At 42.3% G+C, this 21,392-nt stretch overlaps 1 protein-coding gene across 1 annotated transcript in view; it reads right to left on the bottom strand.

Annotated features, from left to right (window-relative positions):
* Positions 1-799: 799 nt before the first annotated feature.
* Positions 800-21,392, bottom strand: part of Sdc (Syndecan) — a 74,507-nt gene continuing 53,914 nt past the window's right edge. Inside the window, exons 2-5 of the mRNA XM_011052477.2 lie at positions 6,085-6,277; positions 5,462-5,559; positions 4,783-4,948; positions 800-4,548 (exon numbers count right to left, since the gene is read on the bottom strand). Coding sequence (XP_011050779.1) covers positions 4,367-4,548; positions 4,783-4,948; positions 5,462-5,559; positions 6,085-6,277 — 639 coding nt within the window. The 3' untranslated portion in view covers positions 800-4,366. The remainder of the gene's footprint in view (positions 4,549-4,782; positions 4,949-5,461; positions 5,560-6,084; positions 6,278-21,392) is intronic.

The following is a 21,392-nucleotide window of genomic DNA, read 5'->3' as shown; positions in this document are numbered from 1 at the left end:
TCCCTAAACTCTATAATCATATGAAATGGAAGAGATGTTCGTCACATCTCAAAGAAGTTTCCAATGCGTTTCCTTAGACGGTATAGTATTTATTTACAGAATAGGAGCGACGACATACATTATTGTTTGTTATACTAATATAGTGCAATTATTAATTTCCGTTAATTAAGAATAACGTAATATTTACTTTAATGTCCGCAACAACGATAATACGGATATTCTAATTTTTTGCATTCGGAATTTACTAACTCGTCATCGTTGCGATTTTATATATGTATATATGTGTGTGGCAGGAAGTCGATTTCAAATTTCAAAAAGACAATATATAGGAGAATGATATATAAAACACTTTAATGAGAAAAACCGAAAAAATGCGTTTTATCGCAGTTGCGCGAGCGAGTATATAATATATCTATATATTTATATTTATATATATATATATGTATATATATATATATATATATAAGTACATATACATGTATATACGTATTTTGTGGGTTCGTGCATAGACGGAGATATATACACATATATGTAATATAGTTAGGAAAGAGAGGAGCAGGAGCAGGAGAGAAGGAAAGGAGCGATGGGATGACAGTACTTACACTTACAAAATAACATTATTAATATTATCGTTATTATTAAAATTAATCCACTTTTAAAATTATTTTTCATTCGTCCACCTGGCCTATGGGCTTTGCCTATTAGTATTAGATAAACTTCTCATTGCTATAGTGTTCTTACGGAATTACGTCTTCTTATAAAATATGATTTCATTACAATTATTATTTTTCTCCCCCTCTTCGCTTAATTTCTCTCAGATATTAACTGGCCGTGTGGTGAAGCGTAAGCTAGCAAAAGCTAAGGCGAGCGACACCACAAGGTCAATTAATTACTATCTAACGAACAATTTCATCTATATATCATGTACGATTATTAATAAAGATTACGAGCCCCCAATTTCTAGGTCTTTCCTCGTTTACTTCACACGAGATAAGAATTTTCGAAGAAGAGATTAAAAAGATGATTAAAAAAAAACAGGAATATTATAGATAAAAGCATTTCATAACACTTGCGGTATTTTTAGAAAGTTGTAGATTGATTGAAGAATATCGTGTGAAGTATTGGAGGAATTTAATCGATCCACATTAGAAAAGATGAAAATTAAAATGAAGAATAATATAATGATGAAATATCGGCTTAATGAGTTACAAAAAGGAGTAGGAGTACATCTTTGATCATAATCGGCATTATATCTAACTATCGTTACTAATGTTCTTATCATTATTATCCTTATTGGTTGATTTTCTATGTATACCATTCCAAATTTAGATACATTAAAAGGAGATTCTGTGAAAGAGAATTCATTAAATTTAGTAAAATTGAGTTGTTTGCGAAAACGCAAATAAATATTTTGAGGCTCCGCGTTTATATGTATACAAATAATCTTCAATCAATTGAAATGCAAGTAAATAAAATTGTGTCATGATATATCAAAGAGAAATTGTGTCAAAGCAACACTGCACGATTAACAAAGATAAATTGAAGCGACAAAATTTCGTCATGGATGAGAGGGAGTACATTAGTCTTGATAATAAAATAAATAAGGCGTTTAGTAGACTCTATACATTTCATAATAATAATAATCATCATCATCATGATCAGCATATCCGGACGTAAAAAGCACGAATCAGCTCAAGAGAGAAACGGAAAGGTCAAACCTTAACAGGATGATGAAGTTGAGAGTGCCATGAGGAGGCAAACAACGTGATTAAGGCGGATTCGTGAGTTTCGTACCAAATCGCTGTTCCTTACGTAGTACATATGGCAGTATCGGCATGATATACTTTTAATTACTCCAAGTCCGATTTTCTGCGACGGATCGGATTCTGCGAAAAGACGACGCTCACGTACTGTCGGGAAGGAAAAAAGAGATTCGAGGATCGGTGTGAGATTGACAAGAAATTATGGAAAATAAATGGGGACGACAGAAAGATAAAAACGGCCAAGAAAACACCACTAGGAGTGAAGTGGAGGAAAAAAAATGTTAATAAATAGGTGGACTCCGCGATACAGATCGATCGCGTGACGAATGTCGCCATGGGAAAAAATTCCGATACGAACAAATATATACGCATTTGTATCGCTTTTAGCGTGTTCCCTTTCGCTTTCTAATACAGCATTATGTCATCATTTCTGTCGTACTAAGGCGTGCGCGCTATACTCATACCGCTCTTGGAATAAAGAGGAATATATTTCTTCTTTTTTCATGGGTACTTTTATCGTGGGTACTTGTATCTGTCAAACGCAGCATCCGTCTTTCACTTTATGGCAACGTGACTTTTCATTAGAATCTTTGAGACAAAATAGACCCTAGATGTATCAACGGATGTATCAAAGATTTTTTTTTATCAGCATCAGAGTCGATTCGAATAATAAAAATGGGATGTTTTATCTCGCAGGTGGAAGGAGGATGTCCCATGACATCCCATTGCCGTGCAAAACATGATTTAGTAAACTTTACGAATTATTTCTATTCGTCCGATGCACCCGAGCATCAGAGAAATGAAAAAGATTCAATCTTTACATATGGATTCCTTTATGTTTTAAGAACTGCATTTTTATAAAAAATAAAACATGAAAATAAAACATGATTTGGAAGATGGAAACGTCGATCGCGGTATTGGTAACACACACGCATAGCTACCGTTTCGCGTTATCAAAAAGATATGGCACGCTAATTGAAAATTTATTGGTTTATTTTTATTTGCTAATTGTAAATTGGCCATTCATACAGCAAGGATCCCAATACAACTTGCCTGACGAATACGTGAAACATGAGATTCACAATTATTATGAATTTCAGTATTTATACATAAATTCTTGATATATTAAACATGATTTACATTACATGAAGCAGTTATCGAAGCAATAAAATAATTCAACTACGAGCAAGCTTACATATGTTTTCTATTCCCATTTAATCTTATCTTAAAAATGTGAGATTCTTCAGAATATGATCTGGGATACAACGAAACAAAGAGAGAAGCTGCGCGGAGAAAATACGTATAAAATCTTATATATGTTAGAAATAATAACTATTTTTTTATAAAGATATGTACAATATCTGCGACCGATCGACCAAATAAATTATAAATCATTTTATGCAACTTACATAATTTCTAGAAATGCAACATAAAATTTTTTGTCTTCCTCGGAATACATGATGTGGGTCAATGCGGTCGCGCTACGATTAATGCTTAACACATATTCTTAATATAGGCGCCCTTTTTATCCTCTCTGCAATCGATCAATATGGTCGACGATTCTCACCGTTTTCGCCTCTATCGGAACGTGAAACATGCAATAAAAGACCTAAATCTTCGTCGAACTCAGTATTAAATGCTCGTATCAAAGAAGTAAATATCGTAAATTAAAAAAAAAACAAAGAATAAGTAATAGCTGCGACGCGCGAACGAGGTTGCAGTTTAACTCGCTGCTCTTGCTGTCGGAGAGAAATCACGACGCCGCAACGATCCTTCTTCCCTTCCCTCCTTCCACCGGGAGACAGAATGATTAACGACATAGCAGCGGCGTTTATCGCCCACGAATTTTCACGCTTTCAGTCCTGTACATGTATACATATGTATACATACGCGTGTATATATGTATATATATATTTTATATATTTATATATATATATATATACACACACACACAACACATACACACACACAAACACACACACACACACGTTCTTTAAATATGTTTGTAAATGCATCTTGGAATTGGTGCAATCTCGCCGACGGTGTATACCTATATGTGCCATAGTCTCGTCGTTCATTGTCCGTCGCTTCAGTCACCAGCCAGGATGATTACACTCCGAAGAGGATCTTTCCAAAGATCAGCGAATGCGATTAAAGTCAGGACAACGAAAAGGAAGGTATATGTAGGATTGTGAAGGGCGAAGTGATCGGAGCGTCAAGCTGGAAAAGTTCGACGTTCGGTGAACGGTCTATCAGCCGAAAGCCGCAAATTCGTCTCTTGTCTCAAAATCTCTTACTCGCGTACATCTTTTTTTGAACACGATGAAATACAGCGCGTAAGAAAATACAGTTTCCTAGAGTCAAGAGAAATTGTAAAATCGAAAATCGGCCGACATTCTGAGCGACGTTCCTCGGGTAAAACTTTGCGTTTTTGGGAGAGAGTCTATAATGAGCGCGTGCCATGCGGTTCGCCGTAGTAATTGTTTCACCATCGACCAGCGGGATTCCAAAAGCGAGCGTTGATCGTCGGTGGGTTTTTACTCGGCTTGGCATCGTGAGATCGCGAGAGGAATCGGCGAAGTCGCCATCGCACCGCCATCACCTCAAGCGTAGAACTCTCGATTGTGATGAGGCGCGCCCGGCTTAGGGAAGGCCTGCGCCGCGGGCGATCTCCTTGGCTCGTCCAGGGCATACGAACCCTCGTCCTTCTTGCGCATCCGGTACACGATGAACATGACCACCAGTATCGCGCAGAGGAGGCCCACTACTGCGCCGCCGATCACAGCTGGAAATACAATCGAGATATCTTACATTCATTTTCGTATAAAAAAGTTTTGAAAACTTTTCTTGCGAAGAATCTTTTGATCGACATGTGCGTTAATAATCATCACGCTTTGTAAAATCACAGATCGAACTAAATCATGATCGATATTATATTTAAATAGATGCAAGATATAATCTATTTCGATCCTCGTGATATACTTTCGAGTTAGGAAAGCTTTGTCATTTTTCCACTCACCGGCTAGCACGCCTGGCTGCGCAAAGAACGAGCTGGCACGATCTCCAGGTTTTGGATTCATGATATAGACCTCGTGGATATCGTCGGTGTTGTGATCGTCATCCGTGCCTGAGGGCTCGCCTATGTTGACCTCGTTGCTGGGCCGGTTCACGGTTTCAATGGTCGTCTAGAAATTGGATACGGCTCGATCACTTTAATCCGTTTAATTCGCGACCCCATGCGAGAGAAGAAGCACGCGTGTCATTGAACAAAAATGTAGTAATCCGTTCAGAGCGGGAAGTGTCGCGTCAGCACTCTAATCGGGCAAATTAGATTGCACGGCTGTGCAAGAAGTATCAAGCGTAATATCGTAAAACGTCGCGAAAATATAATATACTGGTGCAATTTATGAAATGAAATGTAATTTCCTTTTTTTTTATTATAATTTCATCTTAAGCCGTGCTATTTTCGCACGACAACAAATCCAACGATTTATATTAGCAGGTTAATTACCGTCCGCAATAATTTTCACATTTTCACGGCACGTGCAGAATATATTCGTGAATGAAAAACGGAAATAGAAAGTAGAAATTTGTTAAACGTGGAATGTATGTTGGTAAGAATGCTCTAAATGCGCGAAATTGAAGAAAAAAAAAAGATTTTGTAAAATTATGTAATTCCAGGAACATCTCACGCTTACATGTTGTTTAGTCTTGACATTTGTCTCATCGATGACGTATGGAGGTCTCGCTTCGGTCGGCTTGCTCGGAACTTCTAATCCATTATTACCAGTAAACTCTGCAACAAAGTTACGGATGAATACATTAGAATTGATATCTTCTACAGATTAGATCACAGATCTGCGAGAAACTTTTTTTCAACGTTTTAACTAGTGCGTTCGTGAAAGCTGAAAATGAAATTTCCCAATCACCGCTGATTGGGGATGAGAAACGATCTGTACCGGCGATGAATGCACGCCGATATCGTCCATTTTTCAATTTTTCGAAAAATTCTTCCGCCGACGCCGTTACCTTTGTATTTTCATACGCCCATGATATTGTTATATTTTTAGTTTTGCAATTGGCATTTTTTACAACCAACCGAATATTGAATAAAAAATCCGCACGAAATATAAATATGTACGTCAAGATAAAATTATTATTGAGAAACAGATCCCCGGCCCGACAAACATTGCATAAAAATTGTATATAGCATTTAATCGTTCCTTCATTAGAGAAGTGAAAGAAGAAGTGAAAGAGATTCATTGATCAATCGAGATCGTCTGGTAAAAATTTATCTAGAGAGAAATATCGGATATCATACCGCGATCGTCTTCTCCGTCCTCGTCGTCAGGGCCAAGGCCGCTACCCGAAGCTTCGAGGTCGTCGCGATTGTCGCTGCCACCTCGGCCGGAACCCTCTAAGGCGTCCTGATCATCCAAGTATAGGTCATCCGGGAAAGTGTTGTAAGTCGAGCTCGCCGACGTCCTCTGTTTGTTGTCGGTGGTCTGTTCCTTCTGAAAATCAGAGAAGATACCAATGTAATTGAATCGATATAGAATACGTCACAATCTCACAGCAGGAGATGTCGTCTGGCGAGACATGTTCTGATGCTCCAGGTCATTGACACGTCTCGTGGAGCGCATCTCGAAGCGGCGAAGCTGCGCGACACCCGAGCTAACGTAATTAAAGGCACGCGCATATCTAAACGTATCCTCTTCGACGCGGCGAGATCTCTGTGACGTGAAAGGGCTCCGTCCCGTGGTTCATTAAATTTTAATTTAACTCCGTTGCAAGAGATAGGAGCGATCTCTTCTCGCTTCCATCTCTCGCGATAGCTCGCTACAAACGGGATTCAGTAATCTAGCATCGTATCGAGCATCACCATGTAAATGCGCGAAATTTCAGGTCCAACGGAAGAGGCAAGTCAAAGAGACAGAGAGAGAGAGAGAGAGAGAGAGAGAGAGGAGCTAAATTCTGACAGAGAGAATGATGGAAAGAAGACGCGGAGGGCTTCGCGATGACGGGGTTCGTGAAGGATCAGCGTGGGTGGCGTGGGTTAACGTTGCTTCGTTCTATTTCTGGAACGTCTTCATCTCTCCTTCCAGTTGCCTGGCACCAAAATAGAAGGATGCGCTCCTTGGCGTCTTCCTCGCTTCGCATCTGATGTTTCGTATCTCTCATCGCGCGTGCTTTTCGCGTTTGATACGAGTACGTACAGTGAACGGGCCGTGAAAGACTCAATTGGATTTCGTCCGTTTTAATTTTGCACCAAAGATACTTCTTCAAGGGCGCACGATAAAACTACGCTGTTAAATTGAGCAAACGGACGGCCGGCCGGTCGGTTTTCCTGCATGTAACAAAGAGTGGCCACGACGAGCGAATGATTGAGGAGGAAACGGTGGAATAGCCCACGCTTCCGGTTACGTGATGTTCGCGGAATGTGAAGTGACGCGCTGCGAGGGACAAGCGGGATTGCCAATATTCCCATCTACGCGATATTGTCGTCGTAAGAAAATTTCATTTTCTGGGTACGATCAAAAGAGAGAGGAAAAAAAGAGTGTAGCGATCTAGAAATATATTACTTTACAAAAACTGATAATGTAAAACGCGCTCGAGAGAACGCACGTCTCACGGAGATTCTAAAATTCACAACCGGATATAGAATGTATACGTCGCAATGATACGCATTACGACAAAAATAACAGGGAGAAGAGTTCTAGGGATGGCGGAAAATATTTTGTCTCGTCGACCTTCTCACGTCAATACTCGCGATTGAATGGCGCTATTAACGAGCGCGTCGCGATCGATAGCACGAAATTCGCTCTCGTATCTTGCTCTGATCCGCCGGGATGGGCGGGCGATTTCCTCCCTTTCGCTTTTCGTCCTGAGAGACAATGAGTGCCCGATGACCGTGGAAAACGCACGTCCAGCACGTCAAATGCGTTGCAGTTTCCGTTTCGTTTCCGTTTCGTTTATACACGCGTTTACCGTGCATTGGCACGGCATGCGGATTCGATACGACGATATTTAAACTAGTTGAAACAGATAAAATATCGAGTTGGGCGACGCTAAACTGTCCGACGTCTGACAAATCGCCGCTGTCTAAGAAATCAATCAAAGAAGCGTTACATCTGAGATTTTTGGCCACCGGGTGGAATCTTTGAAGCTTATGTATTTGGTCTTTATGTTTCGAACTGGGCGCCGATTTGACTTTTATTTTTCAGTCCCATATATCTTGTGCTTTACAAACAAATCTACTCTCAATGTATAATTTATCATTCATTTTATTACACTATGCTTGCTTTTCTATACGATATTAAATTGAAATATTCATTATTTGAATATAAGACAAGTGATTCTTACAACTGTCTATCATCGTTTACCATTTAGAGTGCAGGGAAATCGAAAAAAAGTATGAAAAACGCAAATACGATGGTAATAATTGTCCTCCACGCGTCATTTCCCAAAATGGATCCAGGCGAGAATGAATAAACATGGACGAACGTATTATTTTCTTAACAAAAAAAATAGAACGTATATCACATACGATGCCAATTCGGACTCGTTAGCACTCGCAACGTCATCCACTCTCATCAACGTAGGTTCGTTTATTCGAATTCGTTCACGCTTGGCCTGGACCCACCCTTGGAGGAGTGGCGTTGATCAATCGTCCCTGCAGGTAAACGCGCGTCACGGAACATATAACGACGATTCATCGCGAGAAACAACTAGTTACCCACAACAATGGGGACGTGGGTGTCGAAAGAGGATCCTCGACGAAGCAGAGCAGAGCGAAGAACAGGACCTGGACGTGATGCGTGCAACCAGTCGCGCCGGCGACAGCCGAGTGCGTCGCCCGGTGTATCCGATGAATCGATACCGGCAAACACGAGCGCAGCGTCGACCCGGTCGAACCAAGGGCCGAGACCTTGCAGGCCCTAGAAGGGCGGGATATCCTGTCCAGGATAACGTACGTTTTTCGCCGTTCATCGACCTGATCGCGGAGTTCCTTGATTCTTTTCCTTTCTCTCACGCACCCGCACCCTTTTCTCACCCCCCCCGGGGGAGGGGGAGGGGAGGGGAGGGTCAAGCCACCCTGGTCTTTCTTCTCGTATGTCACGTCTTTCCTGGACGCGATGCTATCGACCTTCTTCCGTGTCGCGTTTCGCTTTCATCACGGTTTCCCATCGCCGAGGGGCGAAACGTCTCGCGAATTCCGTCCCCGTGATCCTCGTTCATCTATCGTGAACGAAAGAAGATCCGGTCATGACGACGAAGGGGTGCGTTCGCTCCTCTCCTCCTTCCACCGCCGAAATTTCTCGTACACAAACGACGAGGAATCATTGCGTATCATCGCGAACGAACCTGTCGATATCTCTGTACTTACCACGTCAGCGATTCGCTTCGGGGAAATTTGACGGATGCACCTAGGCTCCCTGATGGTGGAAAACGAGAAAATATTCGGAGGGTGATGTGCAGCGGTTTTAAGCTAGGTGGTGACTGCACCGACCTAGTACGAGTCCGACTCGGTAGACGGCACTGTCGAGATCCCAGCAACTGTATATACATATAGATGTATATAGATCTATATACATTTGTGCTATGTATATCCACGTAAGACGTTTTTTAAAGTTGGTACAAGACGTCCGAAAAACTTTCCTCTTGATAAATTTAAACTTAATTGTCCCCCGGAGAGGAGATTCCGCTTATCACGTTTTGCATTTCTTATAGTCTCATCTTCTACATATATTCCAATATAGCTAGGTTTAACATATACTTTGTCTTATGTTTTATTTCTGCTTAATGCGTCCTAGCCATTTTGTCATAAATATCATATTTCTTCGGTTAGGCACTTTCAGAAAAAATTTCTAATAATAAAACAAAAAAATTCTTGACGTACTTATGCTCATATTCATAATCAAGCTTTAAATATGAGATATGACTATGAATACGGCATTAATCTCTCGACCTTGGGCCGGCCTTATGCAATATAAAAATAATATTAAAATTAGATCAATAATTCTTATTCTCTTCGAATTAAATAAAAATAACAGATTTATTATTCGAGGAAAGGACAATACATATAAATTTAAATTTATATATTCTTGGTTAAAGAAGGAATCTTTATTCGATGTTGTTGGTCCATGCATTATGCTGACGTCATAATATTTGGAATGAAATCAATGGAAATCATTTTATTCTAGAGAAAGAGAGAGATTTGGAAATTTTTCATTTAAAAGTAAAATATTATTTTGTTAACAATAAATATGACTGTTCTTCTGATCAATCTCATTTTACGATAGATCAAAGAATAGTAGTATTGTGGATCTGAAAATCTTTTCTATGAGTGCATCATAGCATCCCACTGTGCCTTATCTTCGCAAATACTTACTCTATCTTCCATATATGTAAATTACATCCACCTTGTTAATAAATCTTACAAATACGTACGCAATAAAATATTATCGTACGTAATTTTGTGCAATTGCCATGAAAGACATCAGAAGGGGATTTGAAGACAAATGATTAGAATGGACGAATTGAATGACGAGTTGTATTTTCAATGTACACGATCAACGTGCGCGCGGACATGCGCACGATAAATCCATCAAAAGCGAGCTCCGAATGTATTCAATAAGTTATACGGTAAGGCGATTCGATGAATGGTAGGATATTGAAAATCTGCTCTCTATCTGGTTGAGGTAGAACTTGTCGCCCGCGTTTGCGAGCGCACGCGTACCACCTTTCCACACATCGTCGCCTTATTTGAATGGGATGGGATTTTTCATATTGGATTCAAATCCGAGGAACTTAGGTCCTTAACTCAGGTCTGGCTGCCGCGATGCGCGCGTTTCCACGTTCCGTCGTCTAGTGACGTAGGGTTAGGTTCTTCGTTTCTTTCGCTCGCCGGCGCCATCGGTTTACCCGTCGAGGAAAACGATGGTCAACGCTCGAGAAAATGGAAAAAATCGATCGGCTCGAGGCCTACCTTTTCACGACGCGCGCACGTTGACATAATACGGTCTCACCATAGCAGTCGTTGTCGCAATACGTAACAATATGTAACAATGAGATGAGAGACCGAAAAGAGTCCATGCGATAAACAAGTGAACGAAATTCGGATTCGGTCCGCCAATTGAAATAGTCCATTCTCCGGGACTGACTGCGATTCAATTGATATGCGGGCTTCAGCTTCCGCTCGGATCCATCTCGCGAATTCGCGATATTCATCTAGAATATTCGAGGTCCCCGCCCCCTTTCTCGCCCCCTTTCCAAGAGGAATATTCGCCATAGCACTCTGCGATAACGGCGCCGATAGTTATGACAAGAAGACGTGGAACGTACGGCATGCTGCAGGTGAATCGACCTGCGCGCTGCTCTTAGGCGATGATCGCGTTATCTCAAATCGTTGACTCTCGTCATTGTCGTTGTCGTCGATACACGACACGGCGGCAGTGTCGGGACGTGTCGGCAGGAAGAACGATGCTTGGCCGAGCTGCGGTACACCTGAACGTTCACGGTGCGCTAACTAATTGTGCTACTTGCATTGTAGCGACCGGTGGAGGCTGCTGTGCACGGCCGATCGGACAATTGCTCGACTTTGCGAGGGACAGGAGGTGGCGGAGGATTCTGGAAAAGTGTGACGCGCGCGTATTTTTATAGCCCTCCTGATCTACATGTGGGCGAAAAGCGGCACGGAGGAGAATTTTTATGAGACGAGATTACACCGGCGTCGAGAAACTGCAGGGAAATCTTAATAGATCTTCCTTCGTGGTCCGCGAAATCGATTTACGAAGGTAATATGTTGCCCGTTTCGTTTCCTTCGCTGAGATCCTATCGATGTAATCTGATTTAAAAATTGATTTATGTACCACTCGGAGAAGTGCTGCAGAGATTTAAAGGTACACTTTGCTGATCGCGTATCTATTGCTTCAAGTTGAGAATAGAGTTGGAGAATAATGCGGATTGTCGAAGAGGCCCCATCCCTCGATGTAAAATCGCAAAGGATTGTGAACTGGATTCAAAGCTAAGTATGTATAAGCGAGAAGGATAAGAGAGATAAATCAGATGGGGAGCTTATAAAGAGTAGTCTCACGCGGTTATAAGACAGGCTTGATCAACGACGCGGATTCTCGCGCAATAATTCTCTCCAGTCGATTCAAACATCGAATATTCTCGCGTGAAGGTGCAAGTTCGAGTGCACCTGAGAGGCGTTGCAGAAGGGATCGTAGTAGAGAGGACATCCCTTTCGGAAAAAAAAAACTCGTTGGTCGATATGGAAGGGTAAGAGCAGCTTCTTTGCATGTTAAGCGTAAAATTAGGCAAATATCGGCAGTTTCCCTGAAAGAACAACGGCCGTGGTTGCGCAAAAAGAATTCCTTTTTCCCTTTACCCGCCGAATCGACAGCCCTTTAAAAGGTAGGCCCTCGACCCTCGTCCTTCATCGTGATCGCTTCGCGCTAAGACCCTCCTCACGCATAAATCATACTCTCATGCTCTTTCTTGATACTCCGATATCACAAATATCGAGTGAAAGAGAGGTTCATAATCGAGAGAAAAATTGAAAGAATATAAAGTTAGTATAGACGTCAATTAAACGCGAAAGATTATGCATTTATCCTTCTTCAGTGTGCGATCATGCAGCGTTACGTGTAATACTTAAGAGTAATTAATTTCCGCAATAATCATGGAAATTTCACTACGCTGTTTCTACATGTTTTTACAGAGCCACCTCATTTGCAGAATATACCAACGGTGGACATTGCGCGAATTTCCCGTTTATTATTTCCTCCCTTTCTACACTCATTTCGCCTTTACAGTTTCTCTTTTAACGATTCTCTCTCTCTCTCTCTCTCTCTCATATTTACTTGAATAATTTTTTTACCATCCTTTGACGAGCGACGTACGTCTATCTGACGACAAAGGGATGTGGACTCTACGTTGTGGTTTGATTTTTATGCGAATCACGTACCGCGCGGGTGAACCGTAAATTGTTGACAGGACCAACGAAGAATGTCGTTTTCACCGTTAGCTCAAACGATACATTTTTTTTCTTCGAATCGGTGAAAAGTTCTTTTGATCTCGGAAAGGGGCCACGAGGAGAAAGCGAGATGAACTTTTTGACGGGCCGTCAGATGACGTTTGAATAAAAACGAATCGTCGTTTCGTACCAAATCGCAAATCGTAATAAACATAATTATCCGTAGCACCTGAGTAAATAATTAAACGCTCGTTACATAATACGCGAAAAGCCATGTGGATCAAAACGTTCCAAAGCGCTCTCGCTTATTCCATCTCCAAGTCTTATGCGCGCGCTTGCGGGGTTTTACCTGGAAAATAATTTATTATCCTCTCGGCGTATACTTGATAATTAGTCTTTGATGTCTCTTTCCCTTTGAATAACGTTACAAGGATATACGTTCCACGAACACTTGAACGGATATTTCGAGCAACTGGCCAGACAATACTACTCGATTGAAATTAATATCGGAGGTGGACCTCTTTGTCGCGATTGTAATTGTCGGTGATTGTTGGATTCGTTCGCTTGAGTTCGCGGCCGTGCCGTACTTGTTCTAAAAGAGAGACGGAAAGTCGAATAAACGTTTCATTGCAAAAATTTCGATCTTTCCTGTCCGCGTAGGAAGAATAAATAGAATACCACTAGCGACGGATGCAAATTAGCTCGTGCGTAAAAAAAAAAAACCTCGCTCGCACACACGAAACGCGGGATTAATGTGAGATAACTTGCCGGTACAGACGAGAATAGTAATTATGGCCGGGTGGGGGGGGGGGGGTATAACTTGATGAGAAATTTCCATCGTAATACAATTTCGGCCATGATCTGTTGGGCGTGAAACCAAATTCAAAAGCCGCAGTGGCCTGGTCGATTCGGCTTTGCCCGTCCGGATTTCCTCTGTTACGCACTTAATGAACCGACTCCTTCTGCCGTGCGGATATCGATCTTGAAGCTGACAAAATCATCAGCTGGTCAAAAATACGAATTTGGTATATTAAATAACGCTTGACTTATGGACCGCGCACGGGGAATTCCGGAAAAATTGATGGCGTTGCGAAGTTTCAGGAAATGGGGAACCAGAGTAAAATGTACACACGGCGTATGAATAATTCGTTAGCTTTCTTGCTTCTACCTAAGCACCAATTTATTACGAGAATTTATCTCGCAAAGAGTGAATAGAAATTATTGAATGACTCGCGTACACCACCGCGCTCGTTTACCATTCAAAAATAAAGAGACCGAGCTAAGGTACGAAAGGGAAAGGAGACGAGAAAGATTCGAAATGGCGCGCAGTGCCGAGTAAAGTACCGAGTAAATTGGCGGTTGTGAAGAAAGAAGGCGGAAAGAGATCCATTCGTCCAGAATAAAAGCGCGTATCTCCTCCATCGTTTCTTCGACGAACGAATGTTAATAATAAATTCCGAATGCGTCTCTTCGCAGGCGCATTCCATCGGGCTAATAAAGTCGAGAGGAATTCCCCGCTTATCGTTTCTTATCCCGAGATCGCGGGTGTATGCGATTTGCCGTGACAGGTCGCGCGTATACGGGCAAAATATTCTCACGTAAATCAACGGTGAGACAGGGAGAGAGGAGTAGAGAATGCATTCTTGTCGGCCGCGATCGTATATGCGTTGCGCATGACTTACAGCACGGAAGGAGGAAGCCTCGCGAGCGTCTGCAAGTTAATGTACGTCAGCTGCAGTGTTTAAGTTAAGGAAGATTCGCGTGACGCTTCCCCAAGCATCTCAATTAACATAGTGAACGATTAAATGCAAGTAGACGATAAAGAAATAAGAGAGAGAGAGAGAGAGAGAGAGAGGGGAACAGACCGCGTGGATATTGTTAATTTTCGAGAGCTATTCTCGATGAGGAAGAGACGGAGAAGAGAAAGGAGAAGTTCCTTTTTCCCTCTCTCGTCCCAGCGAGATTATTAAATTCCAAAGAGGTCTCGAGACGCAAGATAGCGAAAGGGGTGAAAGAGGAGAAAGGGGGCAGGCGAATCCAGAGGCGAACGAAGCACGTCGAAGACCGAAATGGCATCGTCCGGGATGACACTTGGCCTTAATAAGCGCCTTCGATCGTCGAATGCAAGATGCTGCATCACCAGCGATTCCATCTTCGTTCTTCCTCACCGACAAAACGTCAAGTGTCGCCTATAGGCTTTCCTCGTGAATGGATCATTGTTTCGAGTTTACCTTTTGATACAGCACGTGAACGCGCTTCGAGCGATCGTAGAAGGAAACGTTACGAAAACGTTGTGAAATTTCGCGATGGAAAATATAATTGACGAAACGGAGAAATGCGCCAGCATGTTGAAAACGTGGAAAGTTATTTTTGTGGAAAATTGTCACGTTGGGAGGAACATTCCTTTTCTTCCGGTTCAATGGCTCGCTTTGTCAAGGTCCGATTGTTTGTTCGTTGTGCTCAATTGAGCGCCTATTTAACGCTCAATCAGACAATCTCTCGGACCTTCTTTTAAAACGATGTTTCTGACAGATATATACCGTCGCACAGATAGATAGGGTGTAAATCTTTTTCCCGTCTAGCAACTTTCAAAGAGAAGTATTTGTCAACGTATCTCTCATCGTGATTGTCAACGAGTACAGTCGACGAGTATAAAACTATTAATTCCCAATTCACTTGTCGCAGACGTAGCTCTAAATGAAAGGAAAAAGCGGTAAAGGGAAAGGAACAAAAAAAGAAGGGAGGGGGTGGGGGTGGAATAGAAAGGGAACGCGCAGTTGTCCGTGATCTCTGTAATAATTGCACGTCTATCCTCTGAATTCGTTCCATCTCTCTGCGCGCATCAAGCCCCGACTAAATCCTTTCGCGATTCTCAATGCCACCTATCCACCACCTCCGACACATTCATCCCGCTATTCGATGCGACAGGTCAAAGGCAGATTCCCCCTCTTCCCTCTTCTCATATCGTTTGAATGGCTCGGGAAACGTTAACTGCGCTTTCGGACAGTCGCAAGATTTTTCATCGGAAAGCGATTCATTGTCCCTCGTCGAGCGGCCGTTTTCAGATTTCGACGTTAATTGAAATCCAAGCATGCGACGTGATCGCAAAGGGAGGAAACGGGAGGACGAATCTGCCGCGAGGTTATTTTAACAAAGTCCGGAAGCGATGCGCCGAAAGCTACATTGAAACTTGAAACGCGCATGCAATATGCGGCGAACGGCTTTTACGATGGTCGCCAGAATATTATTCGTGTCCATAAGGGGTAAGTCAATAAGTTACACTAAACCCCCGATGCCAGCATGCTAGACAGTAATTTCTGACATGGCGACGTCTAGATGCTCTACGCCAATGTTTAGGGGTTGACTACGATCCTTCCTCCCTCTATTTCCCCTCCCCCCATCCCTCTCTCTCTATCTCTCTCTTTCTCGACTTCCGTGGCACGGCGGCGAGAGGGAGGACGACAGGGGTTGTGAATCAATACAAGGGCCACCACCGACCCTGCCAACCAGGCAGCCTGCCCGCTTCTCTCTCGCCACCCTTCCGCCGCGCCAACCCCCTTACCACCACCTTCTCGCCACCACGACAACGTTTGTCCCCTTCTGCTCTCCTTCTGGAAGATGATACCGGCTATTCTGTAGATTCCACCCTTCACCCCTCAACGAGATCGATCACTCCCTCCTCCTCCTCCCCCTCCTCCTTCTCTTCTCCATCTCCTCTCCTTTTTCTTCGATCTTCTCTGCACGATGAAAGTCGATACCGTCCATCCGCATGGATGTATATACGACTGAGATTATAAGTGATTAATTCCTCCTTCTCCGATCGACGAATTTTAATGAGACACGTGAGAAACGGACACAAAGAAACAACTCGGATGTAGAATTCGTGCGATATCGACAGAGATGCGAGCACCCCCCGTCGAAAAAGTTTCAAAAGAAAGATGAGGGAAACAGCTGTTATGAATATCTCACAAAGCAACTACTCTCAGGAATGGATGAAAGATTGTTACCGAACGGAAATAGCAAGGTACATCCAAGATTTGTTCTGCGTCGAAAGTTATGAGAAGAGTAAACTCCGCCGGTTGGACTCCCTTAAGTGCGAAGTCGTACTTAGCGAGCGAGAGATGTTTCTCGGTGAATGTTCCACGGTGTGGCATTTAAATAGCTTCGTGCCTATTACGAGGATACGCGACGGTTGCATTATACGTGGTGCACTAAATACAGCTAGGTATCTGACATTAGATATATAATTTCAGTCAGACTCAAGAGAAACATCTTGGGAAAATATCTCGCATTCTCGCTTTCAACTGCTTTCGAAGCTGAATAAATGCTAAATCCAAAGTTGAAGAGTGCATCTTTAACTATTACAGATATCGGTATAGGCCGACGAGTTCAGGGAATCCCGGATGCCCATGCGTCGATGTCTGGAGTATGAATCTAACTTCATGATATAAATAATAGATAGAGAATCCTACACTCTGGCACGAGGGACGTAAACCAGATAGAAGATACTATGAGAACCGTTTCAGTGGTTCTCAGCAAAATCATCACTGTCAAACAGATAACCCTTGTAATTTTGATCTTTCTTGCGCGCAACAATTGCCTTGATTTAAATTGCAAAGTTTGCAATGTACAAAGTGTATCAACAGTGCGATTATATAATAAAAGGGAAAATATCTCTGGAAAGATATCTATTCTACGATAAGCTTTTTATAACGTTACGTATAAAAAACAAAGATGTGTTTACGCAATTCCAATAAACAGCGATTTGCACAGAATAAAAATAAAATCTTATAATTTCTGGCCTGACGAATAAAACGACGCCTTGTAAATAATTCTAGAGTACAGTTATTTAAAAAAATCATAATGAATCCGATGACAATAAAAAAATATTTAACAGCGACGAAGGTAAAAATCATTCGTTACAAATTCAATTTGACCTAAACGAGTAAATACGACGGACGTGTTTCATAAAGTAAGCGGCGACTACATTAATTAATATTCCTTGTCGCGCGGTTGAATGCTGAAACATGTATTATTTATCGCACTACGGTCTGGTCTAGTCCATGGATCAGAAACTCTAATACGATGTGACGTCACATTCCTTCCTTCTCTCCCTCTCTCTCTCTTACTTCTCCGGTATACTATTAACGCAACCGTCATAGAGACATAATTTGCAGCGCCGTCGGTAGCGAGACATTCAAGACATTTCCAAAAGCGCCGCGCGCTCTCTGCCACTGACAGTAATGTATTGTGAAATATATCCGACAATAAGCCACGTCGTGCGAATTACACGGCGAGGTGCAGCAAGCTCGGCGCTCTGCTCATTGTTAGTTTCGGCATGAATGCCGAGGAATTTTTGCATATGCGACAGTTGCGGTTACAGATATAGAATCGCGAGCGTATCACGTCGTTGTCTGTGTTATCTTATACTACGTATTACATCTGACATAAATCGTGTAGCTTGGCATAGCCACGACGATTGCGATTTCCGTGATAACGGTTGAGGTGCGGTTACACACCTCCAACTCGCGAGACACACCTTGCGAACGAACGCCTCGGCGCATTCGGGACACTTTATTCTTGAGAATTCATCCGCCGGGCATAAGAATTTCATCAGAACGACGCTTGATCCGCTGTTTGTTCCGCGGCAAGTCAAACGACGTTGCCATTTGCCGGAAACGTGCCGCGATGAACAAATCGACGTTGAACACCGTTTCGTGTGGACAGCGCAATTTCCGAAAATGAACGGCCGCGATAAATCACGAGGAGAATGTCGGGCAACGTGTCTTTGACTAAACCGAGTTGGAAACGTAATATTTTCGCGTTAGTCGACGAGCGCGGAGCCGGGAGGAACTTGGAAATAGGGTCAGTCCCCTCAGGAGGCTTTTGAAAATCCAAAGGGGGATAGAAGCGCAGGACGCTCTGCCTGCCTGCTGGCGGCCATGCTCATAAAGTTACCCCATGTAATACCCAGTCCTGGTCTACCGAGCACTGCCCTGTAGGCGTGAAAAGAGGAGGGAGCGAGTCTGGGTGTTAAGGGTGATAAGGGTGATACACAGAAAGAAACAGAATAAAAGGAAAAAACATGAATCGAGCATTCTAGGCTCGCTTTATAAAGTGGTCGCAATTCCGATGATTAGTTTCCTACGGAATTGTGTCAACTGAACTAGCTGAATCGATAAATAAAATGGTAATTATAATCAAATCTTCAACTCAAATCTCATTGCCTCTTAAAGGAAGATTCGAGCGAACGAAAGAGAAACGTTGCAATAAAATACAATGAAAGCTCACTGTTTTGCAAGAGTAGAGGTTGTATGGTGATCTTATTTCGGTTGGTATTCATAAGTCAGATCTTACATTCCAGACTGTTTTAAGTACAGTCTTAAGAAGTCACAAATCAATCAGATGACCGTATTAGCGTCTTAAGAGGATTCTAAAGCCGTCTGTATTACCGATTAATTCGTATAATTTTTGTATAACAAATAAACTCTTTTTCTTTTTCACAGATTCGAAAATCTTTTTCCAGAATTAAAGTATACGTATTAATACGCGTTTGTGAGGTGAAGTTTATGCCGAGAACGACCAAAAATTTCGAAATTGATATATTTTTTACCATTTCTTAGTATCCCAAGTCAAGTCGTGACAATATTTATTTGATATGAAAGTTTTGCAATCTGTACTTACGAAATAGTAATCCACAAACACGCAGTTTGCATGAACAAATAACGTCGTGTTCTTAGAATTAGACTTAGACGCTTTATCGCGACAAATTTATTATACGAAAATTGACGAAAATTGACTGTGTCGACTGCTTGTATCATAGATTGCGTGAGATATTGATGTATGAGGGTATATAAAGACATGTTGATACGCTGGAAAAACAGCGACCTCTGGTGACTTCGATTCGAGCTTCGCTTTAGAATCCCTTTAAGATATTACTCAAGACAGTCTTGAAATAAAAAACAGACTACGAATACCGCCCTCAATTTTAATCTCCTTCTTCCCTTCATCCATTGCGCGGCATATTCGCAACAATAATTTACGCGAGCGAGTTAAATGCGGCAACGAACGATCTCGCGTCTGTGTGAGTTGGGTTTGAAGATGCAGCACACCGAGCCAACGACATCCACGTGTAAGAACCTATTCCGGGCCAAACAATACGACGTTTGTTCTCCCGAGAACTACTTCCGGAAATTTACGAGGTACGGGATTTCCGAGAGCCGACCGGAGAATCGACCGATGAATGGAATCGAATGGAAAACTCTCGCGGAACTGTATTTTCGATTCCGCGGGCTTAACCCTCGTGACTCAGCCCTTCTTTCTTTCCGCATTTTATCGTCCCGAAAAAAGAGCGGCGACGTGCGTGCTCCACGACGGAATGAGCACTTTATATTCCCCCCACCCTCCCTCCCGATTCTCTTTGCCAGCGCTTAAAAAAATTGTATTCAATTTTTCCTCGGAAGAAATTTGGCTGAAATCTTAATGAAACGAATTATTTAACGCTCTTACTCGGCGAACTAGCTTCTGAATGATAAATGAGACATTGTCTTAAAATTTATTTGCGATATTTGTCGATCAAAGTTTGCGAAAAAAGCGTTACGTCAAGTGGGTGGCTCGGATTAAACTTTCACGGAAGAAAAATCGGTTTCGATTCGTACTAGAAATACAATTCTTTCGCTCTTACAGATTTACGAGTCGTACTTTAAGTTGAAGTTACAAAAGAGATGAGAAAACTACACATAGAAGTTTTACAGTTTTTATATACACACACACACACACACGCACAGTTGCAAATTTCGCGTCGAGGCAATCGCTTGGCTCCGGAAAATTCGTCGCCGGAAGATCTTTTTAAACTCTCGTAAAACCAGTAATCTCTGTGTTGATTGAATCTGATTCGCGTGCATTGGCGATTCGCTACGACGAACGTACAACCTCTCTAAATTTCTCTCGTTGAAGTAATTTGCGAGACGGCTATAGGTAGCGACTTCCGCTTTCGACGCCGGCCGTCCAAGTCTTCCTCGTCGAACTTTCCGAACGATATTTCCGTATCCACACGGGATGTGCATGAAATATTCCTCGCTTGTAAAGCACAGGGAATCTATAGCCACACAGGAAATATTTTGTTAAAAGAAAGAGAATACGAGTCATTCGATGCGCGTTTACTGCTCCGTTGATACGTGATCGACACGCAGAATATACATTTGGGAAATCCTCGAGAGTCATCATCTCCCTTCTTTTCTTCTTTCTAATCGTCAATCCTTCTACTTTACGAGACGGGGAGTTGGCGCGGCGAATTAGAAACGTCGGTGCGAAACGTCGACGCAACTAGGTCACTTAGATCCGATTAAGTTCCTTCGTGTCATAATGGCGCGGCCATTACAGCTTCAAGTCTACGATTGCGACGACTAACTGGCCCATTACCCTTTCGCACAGGAGACTCGTCAAACTGATGGAACTGATCCTCGGAAATCCACGGTGTAGTACAATTTCTCTTACAGTGAAAAAGATTCGCTCGTAAAAGAATTCTCTCGTACGAATCTTTAATTTCTAAATTGATTGAATCGGAATGATGAATCGGTCAAAGTCATCGCGACCCTCTTTTCATCTTTTTTACGATTCCATAACTCATGAGCGAGACGCTACTGTGA

Source organism: Acromyrmex echinatior, chromosome 16 (genome assembly GCF_024713525.1).
Source record: "Acromyrmex echinatior isolate Ae372 chromosome 16, ASM2471352v2, whole genome shotgun sequence".
Classification (NCBI taxonomy): Eukaryota; Metazoa; Arthropoda; class Insecta; order Hymenoptera; family Formicidae; genus Acromyrmex; species Acromyrmex echinatior.
This window is presented reverse-complemented; position numbering and strand designations above follow the sequence as displayed.